The 19,609-nt window shown below is 40.0% G+C and overlaps 1 protein-coding gene across 1 annotated transcript; it reads right to left on the reverse strand.

The window, feature by feature from the left end:
• Window positions 1-266: 266 nt before the first annotated feature.
• ABRAXAS2 (abraxas 2, BRISC complex subunit) lies at window positions 267-18,904 on the reverse strand. Its single transcript, XM_065638880.1, has 9 exons — window positions 18,816-18,904; window positions 17,231-17,321; window positions 14,334-14,370; window positions 12,035-12,101; window positions 9,690-9,880; window positions 9,010-9,129; window positions 8,252-8,336; window positions 6,007-6,121; window positions 267-1,361 (listed from the first exon to the last, which is right to left on the reverse strand). The coding sequence occupies exons 1-9, from the start codon at window positions 18,885-18,887 to the stop codon at window positions 895-897; spliced, it is 1,245 nt and encodes a 414-aa protein (XP_065494952.1). The 5' UTR covers window positions 18,888-18,904; the 3' UTR covers window positions 267-894.
• Window positions 18,905-19,609: the final 705 nt, after the last annotated feature.

Raw genomic sequence — 19,609 nt, forward strand, 5'->3', positions numbered from 1 at the left:
CGTAAATCCAATATTCAGATGCAAATAAAATGCAAGCAGCAGTCTCTGACGTTTGTAATTTGCAGACTCCAAAGTCCAATCACGATGGAATTTACTACTTCTGTCAGTCATTTACTCCTGTATGTGCACTTCGTATTTATGCTAAAATAACAAATGAGACAATAAATGAGGCTAGTGTGGCATAAAGTCATTGTAAACCCAGCGAAACCAGAATAATTCTATTTATGACATTCATTTGGATGATTTACCAGTCAGCCCACCCCCCCAGACCCTTTACAGAAAAAAAGGCAACCATCATTTTAAGTGTTACACACATTCTGCTCGTTAAAAATGTTGAAACAAACCCCTTCTCTGTTAAAAGAGCATGCCGATCGAAGAAGGTGGACCACATCTGTTCCAATCAGGCTTCTCGGAATTATCAAAATTTCTTTGCTTGCAAAGGCCAATTTGGCTTACCGTAGAAAGCTATTTTGAAGGCGGCTGATATATTTATTCCCTTTCGAAAATGAAAATTCAAGGCATGATAGTGCAAGAGGTAAGTTTTGATTTGAGAACATTATTTGTAGACTAACTGTGCTTAGTTACTACATCCCAATTTATTGTCTTAAAGAAAATACGGCAACAAAAGCTACAAGATCTCTATAAATTTCATTTTGCCTAAATTTACCAGTACATCCATGAACCTCATCAGTATTAGTACAGCTTGATTATCCTAATGATTCCATTATAAAACTTGCAAAATGTATCACAAGGTGAATAAACCATCTAGTGCAAGTCTTCTACATTTTGTGTGCACAGTAATCCTGTGTAGTTCATTTCCTCCAGGTTAAATCCCCAAAATCTCTGTAACAATTATGAAAAAAAACAGTGTCACGTGGATTTTTCCCCCCTCTATCAAATCTGAGATGCTTGAGTCTTCCTGGAATCACCATCAGGATGTGCTGAAGGTCGTGAATCCCTTGTCTGTGAGTATTCGCTGTCGGACGACTCTGTAGGTTCAAGCAAATTTTCATAATCACTGTCTTCTGATTCGTCAACATTGTCACCAACTGCTCTTTGGGAAGAAGGCATGGGTGCTCCATTACCAGAATATTTCAATCCTGCATTTGTGGAAACATAACTGGAAGAACCTACTGCTTGAGGCCGAGGCATGAAAACATTGCTTTCTAGGAGACTGTGCCCGACAGTACTTTCTTGATTGGTTGCATTGAAATCGGAATATGGAGGGGGAGGATCAGAGACGTCGGAATCTTCAAGCGTGCAGCCTTCCACAGCGAATCCAGTGTAGGACATGCGTGGAACAAACATGGGTTCCAAGTTATCTGTCGGCATTTGCCTGCTTAAAATCGCTTGCTGCATTCCTACAAGAGCAAAGAAAAATCGGTGTACTTAATGCTTTGCAATGTGCTTTACACAAGCTAGCTGTACCATACCGCACTCACGCAGCCCTTGGCTGTTCGCTCCGCTTTTGGGTTGTCATTACGAAATGTTCATCCCTGGCATTTATTCCAAGCTGCAGCGCTGGATCTTTTCCTCTCAGTCTCCACTACTCATCTTTGGCCATTCTGATTTTCCTATTGGTGGCCAAATGACACACACTAGCCCTAATCATGTCAAATATTGTTTTTTACCACATCCTACTCTTTGAGCTTGACAAATAATACCTTCCCTAAATTTAGCAGCACATCCATGAAACTCATCAGTATTAGTGCAACTTAATTATCCTCACGATCCCATTTCAAAACCAAAATGTGTCCAGAAAGTGAATAAACTAAGTGCAAGCGTGCTACATTTTTATGTGCACATTTCCTCCAGGTTAAGTTCCCCAAAAACACAGCTACAGGAAGTTTTCATAACCTGTCGCTCTTTCCACCTCATCATCTCTCTGGATTTCTCTGTTCCTTCCCACATCAAAAAGTAGCGATACTAGGGCTCGTCACACCTGCTTTTCTCCACCTATGTCTTATCCAGTACCAAAAGCTTGACTCAATTTTGATCAAAGAGTATCAGCTTCTACTGTTGATACTACAACTTAAAATCACATCTCTCTACTTTCTCTTACAACATCCCTTGTGCCAGGGGACAATCTCATGAACACCAGCAAAGAAGTTAGCATGTCTTCCTCCCCCACATTATTATTTTTAAAACTTTTCCTGGAAAAGTCAGACACAATCGTGAAAATCTAGATATAATGGGTGAAACCACCACTTTCATGATTTGACTTTTATTTAAGTAATGGTACAGCTAGACAGTTGCTATAAATAAGTTTGTCCACTCAAGACAGCGTCTCTTTCCAGTCCAGGTAGTTTCAACAATCTAAGCAAGACCAAAAGCCACAGATATGTCTTGCCTTTAAGGACTTCACAGCACCTCCGTGGTTCATAATGAACAGACAGTAAGATAAACACTATGAGGACTAAAAAAAATAGCTGAGGAACTGCTTAAAGAACAACAGTTGACAGTCACATTGGAAAAACGAGTCAAGATGAAGCTCCTACGGCTCTGCGCTGGAACTGGAAATACACTAACCACCTAAATTATGGAATTTAATCAGCACATGCTTATTAAAAACACAGGTGGTACTATGCTAGTAATAGCTGGAAGTATAACAAGGTACTGGAAGAGGAATTTCAAAGCGATCTTAACAAATGAGATGATTTGGAAAATCATTTAAGGAAGACGCAGAAGAATAATGAACTGCACAAACAGCAAGATGAGAAACAGTTATGTCTTTTTGCAGAAAAGAAACACAGGTTTACTGCTGATTTATGTAAACTGTAAATACCAACATGCATTAAGTGCAGTCAGCTGTTGAGGAACAGGTAAGTATTATTTCAGTATGTGCTGTAATGGTTAAGACTACTACTGGAATACTGTATCTATTTCGCTTGAGAAATAGGGAAAAACTGGAGAAACTCCACAAAAGAAAAGGGCTCGTTAAAGGTCACGATATCACGACTGAAGAGGAAAGACTGAAATAATTGGGGTAATTAGAGAAGATGGGGAAATAGTTTAAGACTTCAAATGTGCACAGGAGGCTGCTCTGGAAAAGTAAGCGGAAGGCAGCTTAAACTAGAGCAATACACATTAGACATGAGGAGAAACTTCCTTGCAGGAAGGTTTGTTAAGCACTGGGAGAGATTTAAGTTTTTGACTGGTGTCTAACTGGTTATTAACCTCCAAACATCTGTCAGAATTGACACGGGTATATTTAAAGCTGCCTTGCCGATAGACTAAACGGTATCAGCTCTACTTACTCTAACATCAGATTTCTGGAAAAGGCAAAAAAAAAAAATCAAGGCTGAAGAGTTCCTTTAATCATGTCAATTAGATATCTCTTCAGTAATAAAAACAACGTATTCCCTCGAGTGGCTACACAACAGCGCTCTGGTTTTGGTCCACAATTTGGGAACGGTGATGGGAATTTTCCTGGCATGTGAGAAGTGCACAGCCCTCACTGGACCCTGAACACGCTACTACGCATACAAAATTATTTCAAGAGATCTGGCAAGTAAAGTCTCAATTGACTTTAACGCTACAGTATTAAAAACCTGTTATTCAAAAATTTGTAAGAATAGCAACACTACCGCAGGAATTTGAATCAAATGCTCCCTTTTTCTCCAGCTTAGAGAACGATTAACTGGAAAATTTAACTCACTGAAAACAAGAAAATTCTCCCAATTATGAGAAAGCAAGAGAACAGAAGGCCAGCTTCAGTCTTAGCTACTCGCACCTAAAAATATTACAGAGATACAAGCTGCGTGTTTTCTCATTTCAGCCCTCTCATGTGATTATCTGCTCCGGCATAAACTCTCAGTCCGGCGTTTGCATCTCACTGATAGTATCTAGAGACTCTACGTCTCGCTAGATCGTGTAGCAGCAGTTCCCCAGTTCATCTACAGCCATGCGGGAACGAGCGGCGACTCGCGGCACTTCCAGCTCTCAAACAGTTTGTAGCTGATGCTGCTCTTTACCTTATCTTGGAGGTTCAGAGAAGGAAGAACCTCAGAGAAATGGGCTGATAGAGCCCAGTTTGATCTAAAAAGCTCACATGATAACAGTACCTTGCTGCCTGGAAAAATTAAAAACAAGCAGTCATAACAACAGAGGTGTCTACTGCACAGTTTGGGGTGTTAACCCATCCAGGTGATCTTTTAGTCTCAGACACAGCTTAAGATAACAAGATACACAAATAATAAAAAACACCTTGTAGCTAAATTACAAAATTTGGTTATTTTCTTACTTCAGAACATGAAAAAAACAGGTGTTGGCTGAAATACGTAATTTGCTTATGACTTTAAAAAAAAAAATATTACTTCCCAGTTGCCTGTTCTCTGCTCCTATTCTGTTTTCCCCGAAAATAAGCCCCAGCATGATTTTACAGGATTTTTCAGGATGCTCGAAATATAAGCCCTACCCCAAAAATAGGCCCTAGTTACAGTTCATTTTAAAAGTCAATTTAAATAGTGTCCAGGCAGCTATACATGTAAAAAAGTAGTAAGTTTTGGAGCAAAAATTAATGTAAGACCCTGTCTTATTTTTGAGGAAACAGGGTACTCTTTACCTTCAGTCTTCCCTTACACTCTCAAATCAAATTAGATCAGCAATGTCTCCTTGGAAATATCCAGGCTCTTCACAAAACCTTTCTACTGCCAAGCAAAAGTCTCCTGAAGCCATATTCCATTTTTAGGAAGGAGGGACAGTGTGGTAACCAGCCAAGTATGCTCATACGATAGGTCTCAATGATTCAGAAAATTATGGAGCAGCAAAAAAAAAAAAAGACTAACATATACCTATTACTGGTCTTCCCTACCAGTCCTAAATACACCTATGAAAACTCACGCTATTAATACAGAATGTAGAATCAACTCTAATAAAACCACTGATTTTTAATGGGACTTATCTGCACCATGGAAACTTAAATCCAATCAACTCAATACTAATATATATCTTGAAAATGCAGCAGAACTGTAATTTCTGCAGAGCTTCACTAGAAAGAGAAGACTGTTGTGCTTGTATTGCCTTAGATAAGTCAGAGAATTACCTGATCCAACATCCCCCCAAATGAACCCCCCAACACAACGCCAGAAGGGCAATATTTCAGTAGCTTCATGGAATTAAAATTAATACAAATTAAATTCGTATTTCAAGTACCATGTCATCACCAATAGGCAGGCAAATTCCAACAATATTCTGCATTTAAATAGTTTCTTCCACTTCCTAGCAGGTACTCCTGAAGATAGGAATGACTTCAAAATAGGCTTTTGGGAAGATTTAGTTTAACACTGAATTGTGATATTTCAATGCCAATTACATTCACCACTAAGTCAGCAAAAAAAAAAAAGCTAAATTAGGATCCAGTAACTATGAAGTGGGAAAGGAGGACGAAATGCGGATGGTCTCCTCTAGATCAGTGGTGAAAAACCTGATAGCTCCGCTAAAACCTGCAAGGTCCAAAGTCATCTAGACAACACTTCAGCCAATCTGCATCAATATTCCTCACTTATGCACTCATTTTTCTGAACTCTCACTTCATTGGTGCTGAGCGTGTATTTGGGGATAGGCTTGGGGAGTAGAAACGGAATAAAGATTTCAAAAAAACATTGATGGCTACTGGCCTGTAGCCACAGTCCCCTTTTCTATGTGACACTTCAAAAGGAATCTCTCTCTCCAGCATTTAGATTTGTTTTTTCCATTCCCGGCGTTGCTTCGCTTTTCCTTTCCTACAACCAATCTTTTCCTGTGTTATTTCCAGAACTTTCTCATTCTTTCTCTACAATTTTGTCTCTATGTTTTGAGTTTGCTAACACTGGATGACTCCTACAGAACTATCTGCAGTACACATACTTTGACACTTCAGGTATCAATCAATGTAAATCCATCATGTATCCTTCCCAATGTGATTTTTTTTTCTTTTGCTATGAGTTACAACTCAAAATAATTCCACAAAGTGTTTCATTCTTAAAGCATCTGCTTCTGAGGAAAAAAAAAAAAAAGGCAACTTACTTATTTCTTGTTCTTTTTCATTCTTCTTTTGTGTGATTTGCCTTTTTAACTTGTTTACATCAGCTTGAAAAGATTCCACAACACGTTCGCTTTTTTCTACATCTATACATACCGCCTAGGAGAAAAACATAAGATATGCTAAGATTTTGCAAAAATAGAGCAAACATTTCCATGACAATATTAATAAAGCTACTACCAGACAAGAAGCCATTAACAGCACAAAACTAAGAACAGGAGTTAACTATATCAGAGCATGATATTCAACATGAAAATCGGTTTCTTTACTGGCTGTTGCCAATTCCCAACTACTGCATGATAGGAAAAGCATTTCCAAATAGTTCATCGTTGTAGGAAGATTTGTAATAAGATCCAAAGTTAGTTCTTCCTACTTAGTGGAAGAGACTTGACTTTTTTTCCTTTTATTTTTTTCTTCTATTTTTTTACTCTTTTTTTTTTTCCTTTGTTTGCTTGTTCATTTGTTTTTACATTTTAAATACACTGTTGTTAGCACAATAATTATACTATAGTACCATGGCTCTAAAATGTAGCATAAAGGTACATACTTTTGTACCAGACCAAATTTGAATTGGGGTATGAAACAGTTGACTCAAGAGACAACTGTCCCAAGCTGATCTCTTAACTGACACCTTTATTTAATAAACAATATCCACAGATATTTCACCAAGATTTCCCTATACTGGTTAGGAAATGAAGGTGACACTTTCATAAAAGAATCTAAGTTTAAAACCAGTTCTGGATAATATGGATTTTTTTTTTTAAGCTGAACATGTTATACTGGATATTGCTACTTCTTCAGAAATCAAGTATTGGTCATTATCATTAAACATGATCAGTTCTGAAAAGTACAGAACTGTCAAAGCACTGATGAGTCTTAAACAGTGAATCACTAGCCATTTACTGTTTCTTCTCCAAAAGGTTACTATTGTGATCTTACCTACAGAGTCAAAACACATCACCTATGCTTTCAGTTCTGTATCTAATTGTTTATAAAGTTTATTAAGTTTAAACACTCCCCTCTCAACTAACTGGTGAATAATGCAAATACATGTCTCAGCTGCTTTACCAGAAAACTTATTTCCAGTCCTGTAACATTCTCTGTGAAACAGTCACTTTAAAGATAAATGTTTTTCAAGTTAGCCAACACCTAAGCTACTTCTAAGCTCTGTAACTGACATACAGCAGCATGATTTACATGGTGAAATACAACCAAGTCATACTTTTAACAGGTAGGAAGACAACTCCCTGATGATGTTACATTTTCCATTCTTCCAGACACTAATTCAAACACCTGCAAGAGCACAAAAGGATACATGCACTTCTGGCAGTAACAGAATAACACCATTAGCTGATGGGATAGAGCTCTGAAAATAAGTTTTCGTGTCTCCTGAAGCTGGCATGAAAGCTCTCTGCCTTCTTGATGCAAGTCACTCGTCTTTCGAGGCAGCTTGGAAAGTAGTAACTTCCACAGAGAAACAGCAGTTCTGTGCAAGCAGGGTCAGGGGGCGGCTGGAGCGATGATCCTTGTTCTCTGCTCCATGTGCCAACCAGCAAAGCTGAGCTGGAGCAGAGACACAAACCCCTCCGGGGCAGACAGAAGGGGAAAGCCTGGAAATCAGCTGCGACTGCAGCACAATTAGCAGATGTGTGTGCTCCCCAAGCAGGGCAGCTATGCTGCTCTTCACACGGGACGAGCTGCGAATTGACAAGCTTACATTCAGTAGATTTGACACTCAAGGCGCTTTCAGATAGATGCTTTGTCACGTTTGGAGCAGAATTCACTCATGCTCTGCACAAAACATTCACAAGTTTGAGCAGATGGAGCTCTCTATGCTGCATGCTACCAAGAGCCTGGAGTCGTTTTTAAATTCACGCAGGCAAGCCTTTAAAGCTGTGCAAAACCCTACAGCAAGGCTTTTCTTCAACACACACTCTTAAAAATAGTTCTCATCTCTCAGAAATCATTAAGCATTAAATCACTCTTACTTGCAAAAGAGAAAGAATTGATGACATTTGTATCAATCACTTTTACAGCAGCCACTGCAAATGCACACATTGAATAATTAAGTGTGTCAGTTTCTGTTTAAGTCAGACTTAACTTTCCTACAGTTCGTGATAAATAGTTTATGAGCTCTAAAAATTTTCATCTCCTCCACTCCTGGTTTAACCAAAGGACAAACAAAACATGCCACATACATACAGACCAGTATTAAATAAAGGAAGTTACCTGTACTTTTTCCTGAAGTGCGTTATAAACCTGATATATAGCCCTGATGTCCTTCATCACTCCATCTTTGTCAAAAAAATCAGTACTTAAAAAAAAAGCAGAAATCATTAGCTAGAAAAGACAACACAAGCTTCTAGCTCATGCTCTCTTTGAATTGCTGTTAAGCAGTCTATCATTATATAAAACAAAACACGTTTTAGAAATATTGCTAAAAATGTACAATATTTTCAAGAATCAAAATTTGAACAGCAGCATATTCAAAATCAAAATTCCTTCTGTAATAACAAAGTCCCATTTGAATGAGATTAAACTTGTCCAGAAATCTCAGCTTGTATAATTCCATTGTTGACAGTCAGAAGAGCTACTTTGCATTTACAGCATTTAACTAAAATGACTTTAAAAAAACACAAGACTTCAACACTTCCAGATCAGAGTTCAAGTTTTAAGCTTGCGCACAAGATTCCTTGGAAACAAAAAATAAAAAAATAATTTAAAAAAAAATCAACTAAGAATCCTTCAGTCAGCAGGCCCACAGCATCACCGCCCATCCTAATTCTGCTTTTCTGATTAGTGCACCAAGCTCCTTTTCGTTTTCTAAAGGGTTTGATTCTAAGCAGAAAAAGTGCACTAGGAACCAACCATCCTCCTCCAGAATGAGGTTCTTCCTGCTTGAAATGCATATTTGTACTATTCTTTGGAAGGTGAGGAGCATAAGAGTTTCATGACTATACTTAATTAGCAAAGGAAAAAATCCTTACCCATGTTCCTTAATAACTTTGGCATAATTCTGAGAAGTATTTGGCACTGAAGAAACTTTGTATTCCTGTTGACTAGTGTTTCCTAGATTAGGAATAGTAAGTGATACCCTTTGATTATACCTGTAGAGAAAGTTTAGAAAGACTTCTTAATTCATATTCGAAAGATTATTTACAATAGCCTTGATATTATCTCATTTCTCTTATGATCACAACTCATGTAATTTTAAAGCCTCTGGGTTAGGTTTATCATAAAAGCTGCCGAATATTAGAAATTGTGTTCAAAATGAACGCAAGATCAAAAACTCCCTTGAAATGGACCTTTGTATCTCTTAGAGCCTTTTAATTGTGTGTTCAAACTACCACAAATACAAGAAGTGTGAAGCTACATTCAGTTCTATTATAAGAAACATGGTACTGACGTCTGATTTCTCTTAAAATATATTGGGTTTGTTGTCTGAAGATTTAAAGACTGAGAAGAACTTTTTGCTCACCACTAAACTGTAATTTGTAAATTACTTGCACTGAAAAGAAAAGCTGTCATTGCTAACAATTGTACACCGAGACATCATTTGACAAACACAAAATCTTCTTTGTGTGTAATTGTACAAACTTCAAAATAGTATAAAGAATAGCAATAAGAATTTTAAAAAAGGATTGGTTCTCATGCAGAGATCATTTACCTTCGGTTTGGTCTAAAAAGCACATATTCTAAAGCATGTGTGGAGTTATTTGCAGTGGAAATGAAGCTGAAGAGAAGGAAGACGAGATCAGGCACTCCAAGAATGTGTGTCAGCTGTTTATGAATGATGTGCTCTCGGTACGACATTTGCTGCTGAGTGTTTCTCCTAAATCTGTACCATCCAATAACGTTCTGTAATCAAAGTACACCAGAAAAAAAACGAAAGTATTAGCTGAGATACACATTTACCTTCTGATAATAAGTTGCTAACGCTGTGGTATCATGTGAATTAGCCAATAGCTTTATTACAATCAAATCTGACCAAATTACTAGAGGTTTGTACCTATCAAATAACCCGAAACAAGTGACATCCTGTTACAACACGACTATTAATTGCTCGACCTTGTGCTACAAACACCTGTATGTCCTCAGTGCCATGCAGGATCCCACTTCCAAGATACTCCAATTGCTTAATTTGAGCAACGAACCTTGGAGCATCTTCAAATTATGAGACTTGAGCTGTTTTCGAACACAGCAGATGTGGGTTTTCTTTAGCCTAAATATCTCAACTGCCTATTCGCTTTTACTGATTTGTAAGACATTCCCAGTGCTTCACAAATTCACGTCTGTTCATGAGACATGTGGGACCAATCTGCTGCATACAGAGATAAAATTATCTCATGGTGTATTTATTTAATTGTGAAAGATTCCTATGCACATCAGATAAGACCCATTCTAATTCAATTATTATTTTGAGTACCACATGCATTAAACTCCCTTACTTCATGTAAACTAACATTTAATTCAAGAGATTAATGAAAAGCACACATTGTTAGCAATTTTCTTTAGGAAGAGTCCCAAGAATAGGCACTATCATGTGGTGATGCATTAAGACTGCATTGAGTGGAATAGAGCAGATTCTACATATTAAACAATATGACTCCTGTGTTAAATAAAAAAAAAATGGGAAGCATTGTTTTTCACTTTTGATAGTAAATCTGCACAATTACTTAGGCTGAACGTAGTAAAATGTGCTTATTTGCTAATGAAAGAGAATACAAGACTGTCTTAGTTCCCAGGCAGTAGTATTTCTTTCTTTTTTTGTTATTATGACAATTAATGTCATTAAATCTGTAGTGCTTTAATCACATGACACTTGCAAATTTTAATTTCTCCAGTTTTGCCTCCTTTCTCAGCACAGATAATGTATCTTGCCAGAGTATCCCTGCAAGGTAGGTCCTAACAAAGTAAAATTCAACTGAAAACCAGTGGGAGACACATGGTTTTTAGTTATGTTTTTTGCCTCGTCTCTCGTGAAGTGGAACTTAATACGCTCTGTTGTGTTATAGGGTTAAAGAATTCAGGATCTGAGACTGGAAACTCACTCCATCGTCAGCATAAAGATGTATAATACATGTCTGTATATATCAATAAATACACAGAGCACCTCTGCACTAAGCATAAATATGTTAGTATACACAGAGGAATTTATTCTGAGAGCATTTCAGACAAGAAAACAACACTACAGTTATCAGAGATGCAGAAGTCGCACAAATTTAGGACTTGCTTCCTTAAAGATCCCTCCTCAACTTAAGCCTTGTCTGTAAGGAAAAGCCCACAGCTCAGGTGGGTAAGGTGAAGAGAAATTAAAGACTGCAAATTCAATTAGCAATTGAGCAACCATCATCACACCCTTTGCATAATGATGATCGGTTCACACAGTAGGAATGCTTACTCGCAGTAGTGGAAATTACACTCCAGTCACCTGCAGAGGACAGAAACTCCGTGCTTTGACAGGGAGCTCTGCTACTACTGAGTAGTTCTACAAGCAGCTGGAACGACATTGGTTTGCTGCTGCTTTGTAAAATAAATAAAACAAGAAAAAAGTTCTTGTTTAAACCACCTCTACTTTGTATTAACCCTGACACTAACAAGACCTTGTGAGGCAAATTCATTTCAAGGCGATATCATGACAACTCTTTCGAATGAACTCTTTGGAACAGATTTGCAGATCAGCTACATTTTTGTTGGTTTCAGCAGCAGAGAACACAATCATTATGCTAGATGTTTGAGAAATTTGAGTGAGTTAATACTAGCCCTTCACTTTTAGAGACTTGAACTTAAACCTTTTCCATTTCTTCAGGGAATTTACACATTGCCCCCAGTTTAACCTAAGCACCACAAATCCATCAACTTCTGTAGAAGATAAGCCCCGGGTCAAAACAAACCATCAGATTTGTGAAATAAAATATTTCTGCTAGTTAACTACTTTTTCTTGTTTGTTTTCCAAAACTGCTAATCGTAGACTCTAATGACCAGAAGAGGAGGAAAAGATAAAAAACTTACTTTTCTTCGGTCTTTAAGGATCCTGTCCAAACTCTCCTCATTAACCTTGCCTGCATAGTCGTAAAAGCTTGAACCAAAAAGGAAGAGAGAAAAGTAGGTATACATTTTACACACACACAGATTATACATAGTTTATACTTCAAGTGTTCTTCAAATAGATTGCATCCTATACGTTACAAAGCAACTTCTACAGTTTTACCTTTGTCAAATTAGATGCCTCAGACTAGCTGGTGCAAAAACTCTAACCCCTTTTAAACCACTAGTAATGAAATACAAGATGCCTGTAATTTTTAGTTTTAAAACGCTCTCCTTGCACACATTAGGTTGATGTCTAATATTTCGCTGCCAGCCCCTACAAGAAAGAGTATGTACATAAATGGACTGTGTAATTTCATTTTGACTAGCACTGTGTAAAACTCTCCTTTGAGAATAAGAGACCTACTTGTCAAAGAAAAAAGGAATACAGGGCTATTTTATGTACAACTACAAACCAATTCCTTGTGTTCCAGTCCTGCAATTACACCGACATGACTGGACCCTTGAAGCCAAAACAGTTATATGGAGGTCAGCAAGAATAGATTCCTCCTTGACTCACCTGCCAAGTCCTTAGTCTCTTTCAAGAGCTGATATCACTAACACCTAAAGCACTGCAGGAAAACACTCTCTTTAGAGGTCTATGATCTCAACTCTTGTGTGGGGAAGTAAAAAAAAAAATTTAAAAATCCTGAGCTCAGTACTTGGCTGGTAAACAAGGGTGGAAATAAAATTTGCTTCAAGATGCAAGTTATTGTGAATATTAAGACTACAACTAATTACTAATTTCAGATACTATATAATATTTGCATAATCGATTCATGTTCACAATATTTATACATTATTGTAAGTTGCGCATATCCATTTTTTTCCTCTATGCTTTAAAAGAATAGTTTTCTTATGGGATGAGCAATTAGTATGCAATGAAACACATTCATTTGAAAACTGCACAGATGGAGAAATTGGTCCTTTTAAAATCTTTGCTTCTTTTTCAGTTCCTACATGTTGGTAAAAGCCCTGGAACTGAGCCTGTTACACCCAACATCAGCAGTGCCGGCTCACAAGAATACAGAGCGGATGAGCAATAGGTCTCGGACTGGCTACACTTAGGTCACAAGGATAAGGTAGAACGCCCCAAAATCAGCATCTGCCGCAACTAACAGAACGAGAAACCAACAGCACGCTCTGGTATTAAGGTTCTATGAGATGCAAGCTTCCCCTGTGCTCTGAAGTAAATCAATTCTTCCGTTTTCTTGTGCAGAAAGCACACAGTGAAACACAGACTTCTCCCCCTTCCTCCATCGGCTCAGTTACTCACAACCAGTCTCTTGACGGGGGAGAAGCAGAAAACGTGATCGGTTTTGATATGCGCTGCACAAAGCGTCACTGGGAATCAGGAAGAGTCTACCAGACACTGGGATATTATCTTGATGTGCAGAGTCTCCAGCATTTAAATCACTGGGTTAAAAGCACTCTGTAATTATCAGACAGCAAGTGACAGACTGCAGCTTTTCTCTCTAATGTAACTAATGTCAATCATCATATATAAGGTACTGTGCCATCTTAATTGGCTGGAAATCTCTAAATAAAGACAGGAGGAGATTAATTGGGAATTCCTTCTAAAAGGAATTTCTAGACAGCAATTTAGAAACTATTACTGTGTAACAAATGAAGACTATAGAGAAAACCTACATATAAACAGACGGAAGCTGCTAAGTAGAATATGTTAGACCTATATTTAGTTTTAATTCTGGAGCACAGATCAGAAGTCAAAAATAACTAGTAAGCTGAAAGTTTCAGAATAATTAGTTGCGGCAAGTCAGTACAACTAAAACCAACTTGTTAGCCCAGCAAGTTACAAAGATTAGGGCAGGTAAGGTGTTCTGAGACCCCCCAAGACCACACATGGCTAAACTAAGACCACAATAATTTAAATTGGTTTCGACATTCATGCCAATATCAGAGTGATATGATTTGATCTGACTGCTTTCCTACCTCCACTACCTACACGAGGTGGAAATTCAAAGAGACAGAAATAAGCCCGTACTAGCTACCTCGGCACCCTTTTTAACCTAAAGTATGTGCTACTGAAACTAAACTCTAACATTCGTTGTCATTGTTGGTGCCATTAACATGTATTTCTGTAATATCATCAGATGAGCAAACATTGGTAGGTACATTTGTAATGCTAATATATTTCAGTGAGCTACCTATTTTATTTTTATAATTCTGCAGCCAACACAGGAATACAACAGAAAACGCTTACCTAAAGAGTTTCGAACAAGGCTCATGGTTATGGATTTCTGCAACAACAAACAAACAAAAAAGAGCCATTATGTCCAACTGCGCAAGGTAAAGAGAAATTACAGTGGCATATCTTGCATGAACTTTCCACATCGCAGATACTGAGCAAATAAACATTTGTGTCAGATCACACATTGCCCTTAATGTCTCAACAACACTTGATGACACAGCACTATAGGGAAAAAAACAGCTTCTCTTACTGATTTGCCATTTCACAAAGAACAATATTTTAACAGTAAGCAAGACATACACTTGCTCAGATACACACAAATACATCTGAGCCTCGGATACACTTCTGATACTATTTTATGGTTGTAACCTCCTCACAAAGGCATTTATGTTTTTGTTTGGTTGGCTGATGGGGGTTTTTTGCATTTTGATACATCTTTCCACAACAGTTTCCTTACATTCATATACACTGTTTATTACAGCAGCAATGAATAAGAAAAGGGATAGGGGAGGGAATCACTGAGATTTTATACACTGGAATATTTAACCAGGCAAGGCAAATAGAATATATTATGAGAAAATGGTTTAAATGCCACTCCGGAATGATTAGCTACAATTTATAATTTGTTATATAAAAAGTATTGAAAAGTCACACCAATATTTTTCTGTTGAAAAGGTTGTAATAAATGCTAAGACACTTATTTAAGCAGCAGAGGTTGTAACATGTCAGTCATCTTGGAGAAGAGCAAGAAAAGAGCAAAAATCCAATCCACATTATCTCTCTAACACCAAGCACAACTTCTTTTTTTGTGGCATTTTTAGTACTTTAAAGTTCTCCTCTACTTCGATTTTTACCAAATACAGCTTATCATTTATCGATATTATTATACCTCGATGACATAACTTTTCTCTGAAATGGTATTTGCTCAGACTAGCACTTATGTAGCAATAATATTTCATGCTCTTACATTAGATCCCTACTGGAGTGTTTAGCAATAACTTTGTTTAGACTCTTCCTTCCTGGCGAGTGACTCACCACCTGCTGTTCCCAACGTCACCGGCTGCTCAATCTCAGCGGAGTCAGATCACAGCTCCCCAGAACAACAGACTACACACATTAACATCTCAGCATATTGAGCCACTATCAAAACAAGGCCCTGAACATCCACGGCAGGCGGATCGCCTGAGAAACTGCACATTTTCACTGGCAAAAACTCCTCATGATGCTGCTGTTACAGTTAATGACTTACTTTATTTGGGATTGTTTCAAAATCTACCAACCCTGTGTTTCCACGCCGGCATACAGAAATCTGTGGAAGCGATTTGCTAAACAAAGCCAGTAAGTTTAACCATTCCAGCTTAGACCAATTCTTTCCAGCAAATATATTGATTACAACTACCGAGAATGCAGACTTCTCGACATCGCTACACAGGCCTTGTCTTTTGAAAAACAGGAAGCAACAAGCCTGCTGCTCAGAATGCACAAAGCGGCCATCATTCTAAATTTAAGTTTTACACATTGACTTTTTATATATAGAGAGAGAGAGTACATTTATATACACAAATATATACTCAAACACCACCAGTAAGCTTTGAGACAGCAGACACGTAAGCATGTTAAAAATTCATCTGTGACACCAGCGCCATAAAACTGTCAATCTCAGTTCATGAGGGCAGGGTTGACGGGGGGTGTGTTTCTGTGTAATTTCCCTTTTCAGAAAATAACTGTAACCAGGAATGTGATAAAAGGGAATAATTTTTAATGCCACAAACACTTGGTTTATGAAACCAGCTGAGGGTGCAGTTGTTGACATGACTCTGTTACATTTCCCAACAATAACTAAGCTCAGTTATCACTGAAGTCATGTCTAGTTTTGTCCAAACAGACACAGCTACCAGCTGCTTTCCTTTATACAGTACTTTGACAGTGATTATATACACGCACAGAAAATCCTGTCTTTATTTTTTTTGCAATTTAGCTCAATTAATTAATTGTAATTAACTGATGCTACTTAACCTTCTGGATTCTTGTACACACAGCCACCACTACCTAAAGGTGGCAAGCATCTTGAGATGTAACATAATACAGTAAATACTTTCAGAAGTCTTTAGTTCTGTGTTGGAAATAACATTTGAGAGTCAACTGCTAGATGTTTGTGTACTAGCTAAGCTTGATTCAGACACTGTTGTTATCTAGTATCAGATCCACAAACCCAGGTATGTACACATTTGGGTTTTTAAAGGTGGTTTATACATATTTTAATATCAGGTCATACATATGTATACCAAAAAACCCCATTTTCTTTCAGGAGTTTACTCTTTTCTATAAACCACGGAGCTGAAAACACACAACAGCATCTCGCTCATGTATAAAAATACCTGCTTCTACTAACAGCAAGATTTTAGATCTTCTTTCACTTTCCACAACAACGACAGATCAGCTGTACAGTAAGTACATGTGCTTATCAATAAAGCAAACTGTTTGACAAATATTCCTTGGTCCATCTTGCTGTGGTAGTTTACGATGTCATCAACTACCAGACATTCATCCAAACTCTCCCCTGGAAATTTGTCCCCTTTCAGTATTAGTAGATCAAGCAATGCATTTATTTTATTTTGAGCACATGCCTGTATTTAGGCAACCATTTCAATCACAAAACTCACTGCAGGACAAAAAACCAAATGAATCATTTCTCCACCACAGAATGTAGCTAAACATCTGCAAAGGACCATTCCTTTTCCTCACATCCCAACCACAAACACACAAATACCGTACCAAATCTGATTTTGAAAGACTGGAACACCTTGTGCTGGTCTCACAAGTGAAGTAATTATTACTGGATTGTTGTACTGAAAATTGAAAATACGAGCAGTGCTTCTTTCAGAATTTCTCAAAATTTTATTACTTACCAATCACTTGTAGAAATTCAGTGTTGCTGATCTGTGAATCACTAATGCTAAAGGTCTCTTCTTGTCTCACCTCTCCGAGTAGAAATCCTTCCTACAATTTCAAAGGAGAAAAAAAAAAAAGACTAAAAATAGAAAAAAACCAGAACACTGCACAGTCATTTATTGTAACTTTCTTAGCATTTAATGGAAGAATTAAAAGAAAAAATGAGGTGGAAAGAAGTATTTGAGCTGCGGTAGGGGATTTAGGTTTATCAAGGCTGGTCTGATTTACCAACATCCTTTCACAACACCACAGGAATAGGTTGTCCAAAAATAATATTCTACCAAAAGCTTCTGTAGGTAACACGCAACTTATACAAGGCAAACACAGACACATAATGGAGCGCTCTGCCTCCAGTCCCAGCCACGCAGGCACACGGAGGATGAGGAGGAGCCCAAGCGTGATGCACAGCACCGCTGCTGCTCTGCTCCTACAAAGCCAACAGGAAGCAGAGTTTACAACCACAGAGACTTACCCAAATCTGCATATGGATATTGGACTGTACCCTGAACAATACCAGGGATCATAAAACTCAGGTGATAACTTTAAGTCACCTTTTATCCTCCATCCCCACCCAAAATGAGGAAGGAGAGTGAGCTGTAATGAGGGGCTTTTGGTGTAAGCAGTGAAGCAGCACTGCACTGTTTCCTGGTGCAGAAACATAGGAGGAAGCTCACAGAATCACAGACTGGCGGGGGTTGGAAGGGACCTCTGGAGATCACACAGTCCAACCCATCTGCTAACGGAGGGTCACCAGAGCAGATCACACAGGGTCATGTCCAGGCGGGTTGGAATGTCTCCAGAGAAGGAGACTCCACAACCTCTCTGAGCAGTCTGTTCAGGGCTCTGGCACCTCAAAGGAAGGAAGTTTCTCCTCATATTCAGATGGAACCTCCCGTTTTTCAGTCTGTGCCCATTGCCCCTCATCCTGTCTTTGGGCACCACTGAAAGGAGTCTGGTCCATCCTCTTGACACCCACTCTGAGATATTTATAAACACTGATAAGATCACTCTCAGCTTCTCTTCTCCAGGCTGAACAGACCAGCTCTCTCAGCCTCTCCTCATAAGAAAGATGCTCCAAATAACGATATCTTCGTAGCTTTCTGCTGCACTACCACCAGACCATGAGTTAGCCCCCAGAACAGCGGGGTTCAGCAACACCCCGGCTCTGCACTGGGACCGGGCTCAGCGCCCGGGGCCGGACACCCCGCAGGGCTCACCCAGCTCTCACCCGCCCGTTCTCCGCCCTCCCGCCCGCCCCGCACCCCCGGCTGCCCCCCCGGGCCCTCCCCGCAATGCCCGGGACGCGCAGGGCGGTGACGGCCCCGCCAGCAGCGGCACCGGCGGGGCTGTAGGTCGCCCCCCAGCCCCTTCCCGGGCCGGGACCCCCACAGCCGCCTCCACAGCGAGGGGGCAGCGCCCGAGCGGGGCCGCTCCCCGCGGCCGGGGCCTGACCGGCGGCTGCTCGGAGAGGGCGGCGAACCCCGCAGCCCGAGGGTCGCCCTGGCCTCGGCGCGCCGGGAGGCGGCGGGCGCGGGTACCTACGTGGTCGGCGCTGCTGTTGGCGCTGTAGTAACAGACGGAACTGAACGTGTAGCCCGAGATGGAAGCCGCCATGATGGAGACCACCGCCGCCGCCGAGCCCACAAGCCACCGCGCGGGCCCGCGGCACGCCCTCTTCCGGCGGCGGCGCGGGGGCTCATGGGAAATGTAGTCCGGTCACAGAATCGCAGAATCCCAGAATGTCAGGGGCTGGAAGGGACCTCGAAAGCTCATCCAGTCCACCCCCCCCGCCGGAGCAGGAGCACCCAGATGAGGTTACACAGGAAGGTGTCCAGGCGGGTTGGAATGTCTGCAGAGAAAGAGACTCCACAACCTCCCTGGGCAGGCTGGGCCAGGCTCTGGCACCCTCACCGGGAAGAAGTTTCTTCTCATCTTTAAGTGGAACCTCCTGTGTTCCAGCTTGCACCCATTGCCCCTTGTCCTATCGCTGGTTGTCACCCAGAAGAGCCTGGCTCCATCCTGTGACACTCCCCCTTTCCATATTGATCCCCATGAATGAGTCACCCCTCAGTCTCCTCCATCTCCAGAGCCCCAGCTCCTCAGCCTTTCCTCACACGGGAGATGCTCCACTCCCTCCAGCATCTTCGTGGCTGTGCTGGACTCTCTCCAGCAGTTCCCTGTCCTGCTGGAACTGAGGGGCCCAGAACTGGACACAATATTCCAGATGCGGCCTCACCAGGGCAGAGCAGAGGGGCAGGAGAACCTCTCTGATCTACACAGCGGGGCTGCATTGTTCCCCCGTGGGAATTATGTGGGATATTTGGGTATTTCGTGTA

Source organism: Caloenas nicobarica, chromosome 7, assembly GCF_036013445.1.
Source record: "Caloenas nicobarica isolate bCalNic1 chromosome 7, bCalNic1.hap1, whole genome shotgun sequence".
Lineage (NCBI taxonomy): Eukaryota > Metazoa > Chordata > Aves > Columbiformes > Columbidae > Caloenas > Caloenas nicobarica.

What these genes read in the sequence shown, in the direction of transcription:
- ABRAXAS2 (XM_065638880.1), bottom strand. Translation starts at nt 18,887, where the DNA reads ATGGCGGCTTCCATCTCGGGCTACACGTTCAGTTCCGTCTGTTACTAC. An exon ending in CTTTTTAGACCAAACCGAAG is followed by an intron (nt 9,130 to 9,689) that starts GTAAATGATCTC and finishes CTTTCTCTACAG; the next exon opens with GTATAATCAAAGGGTATCAC. An exon ending in CACTTCAGGAAAAAGTACAG is followed by an intron (nt 6,122 to 8,251) that starts GTAACTTCCTTT and finishes TTTTTCTCCTAG; the next exon opens with GCGGTATGTATAGATGTAGA.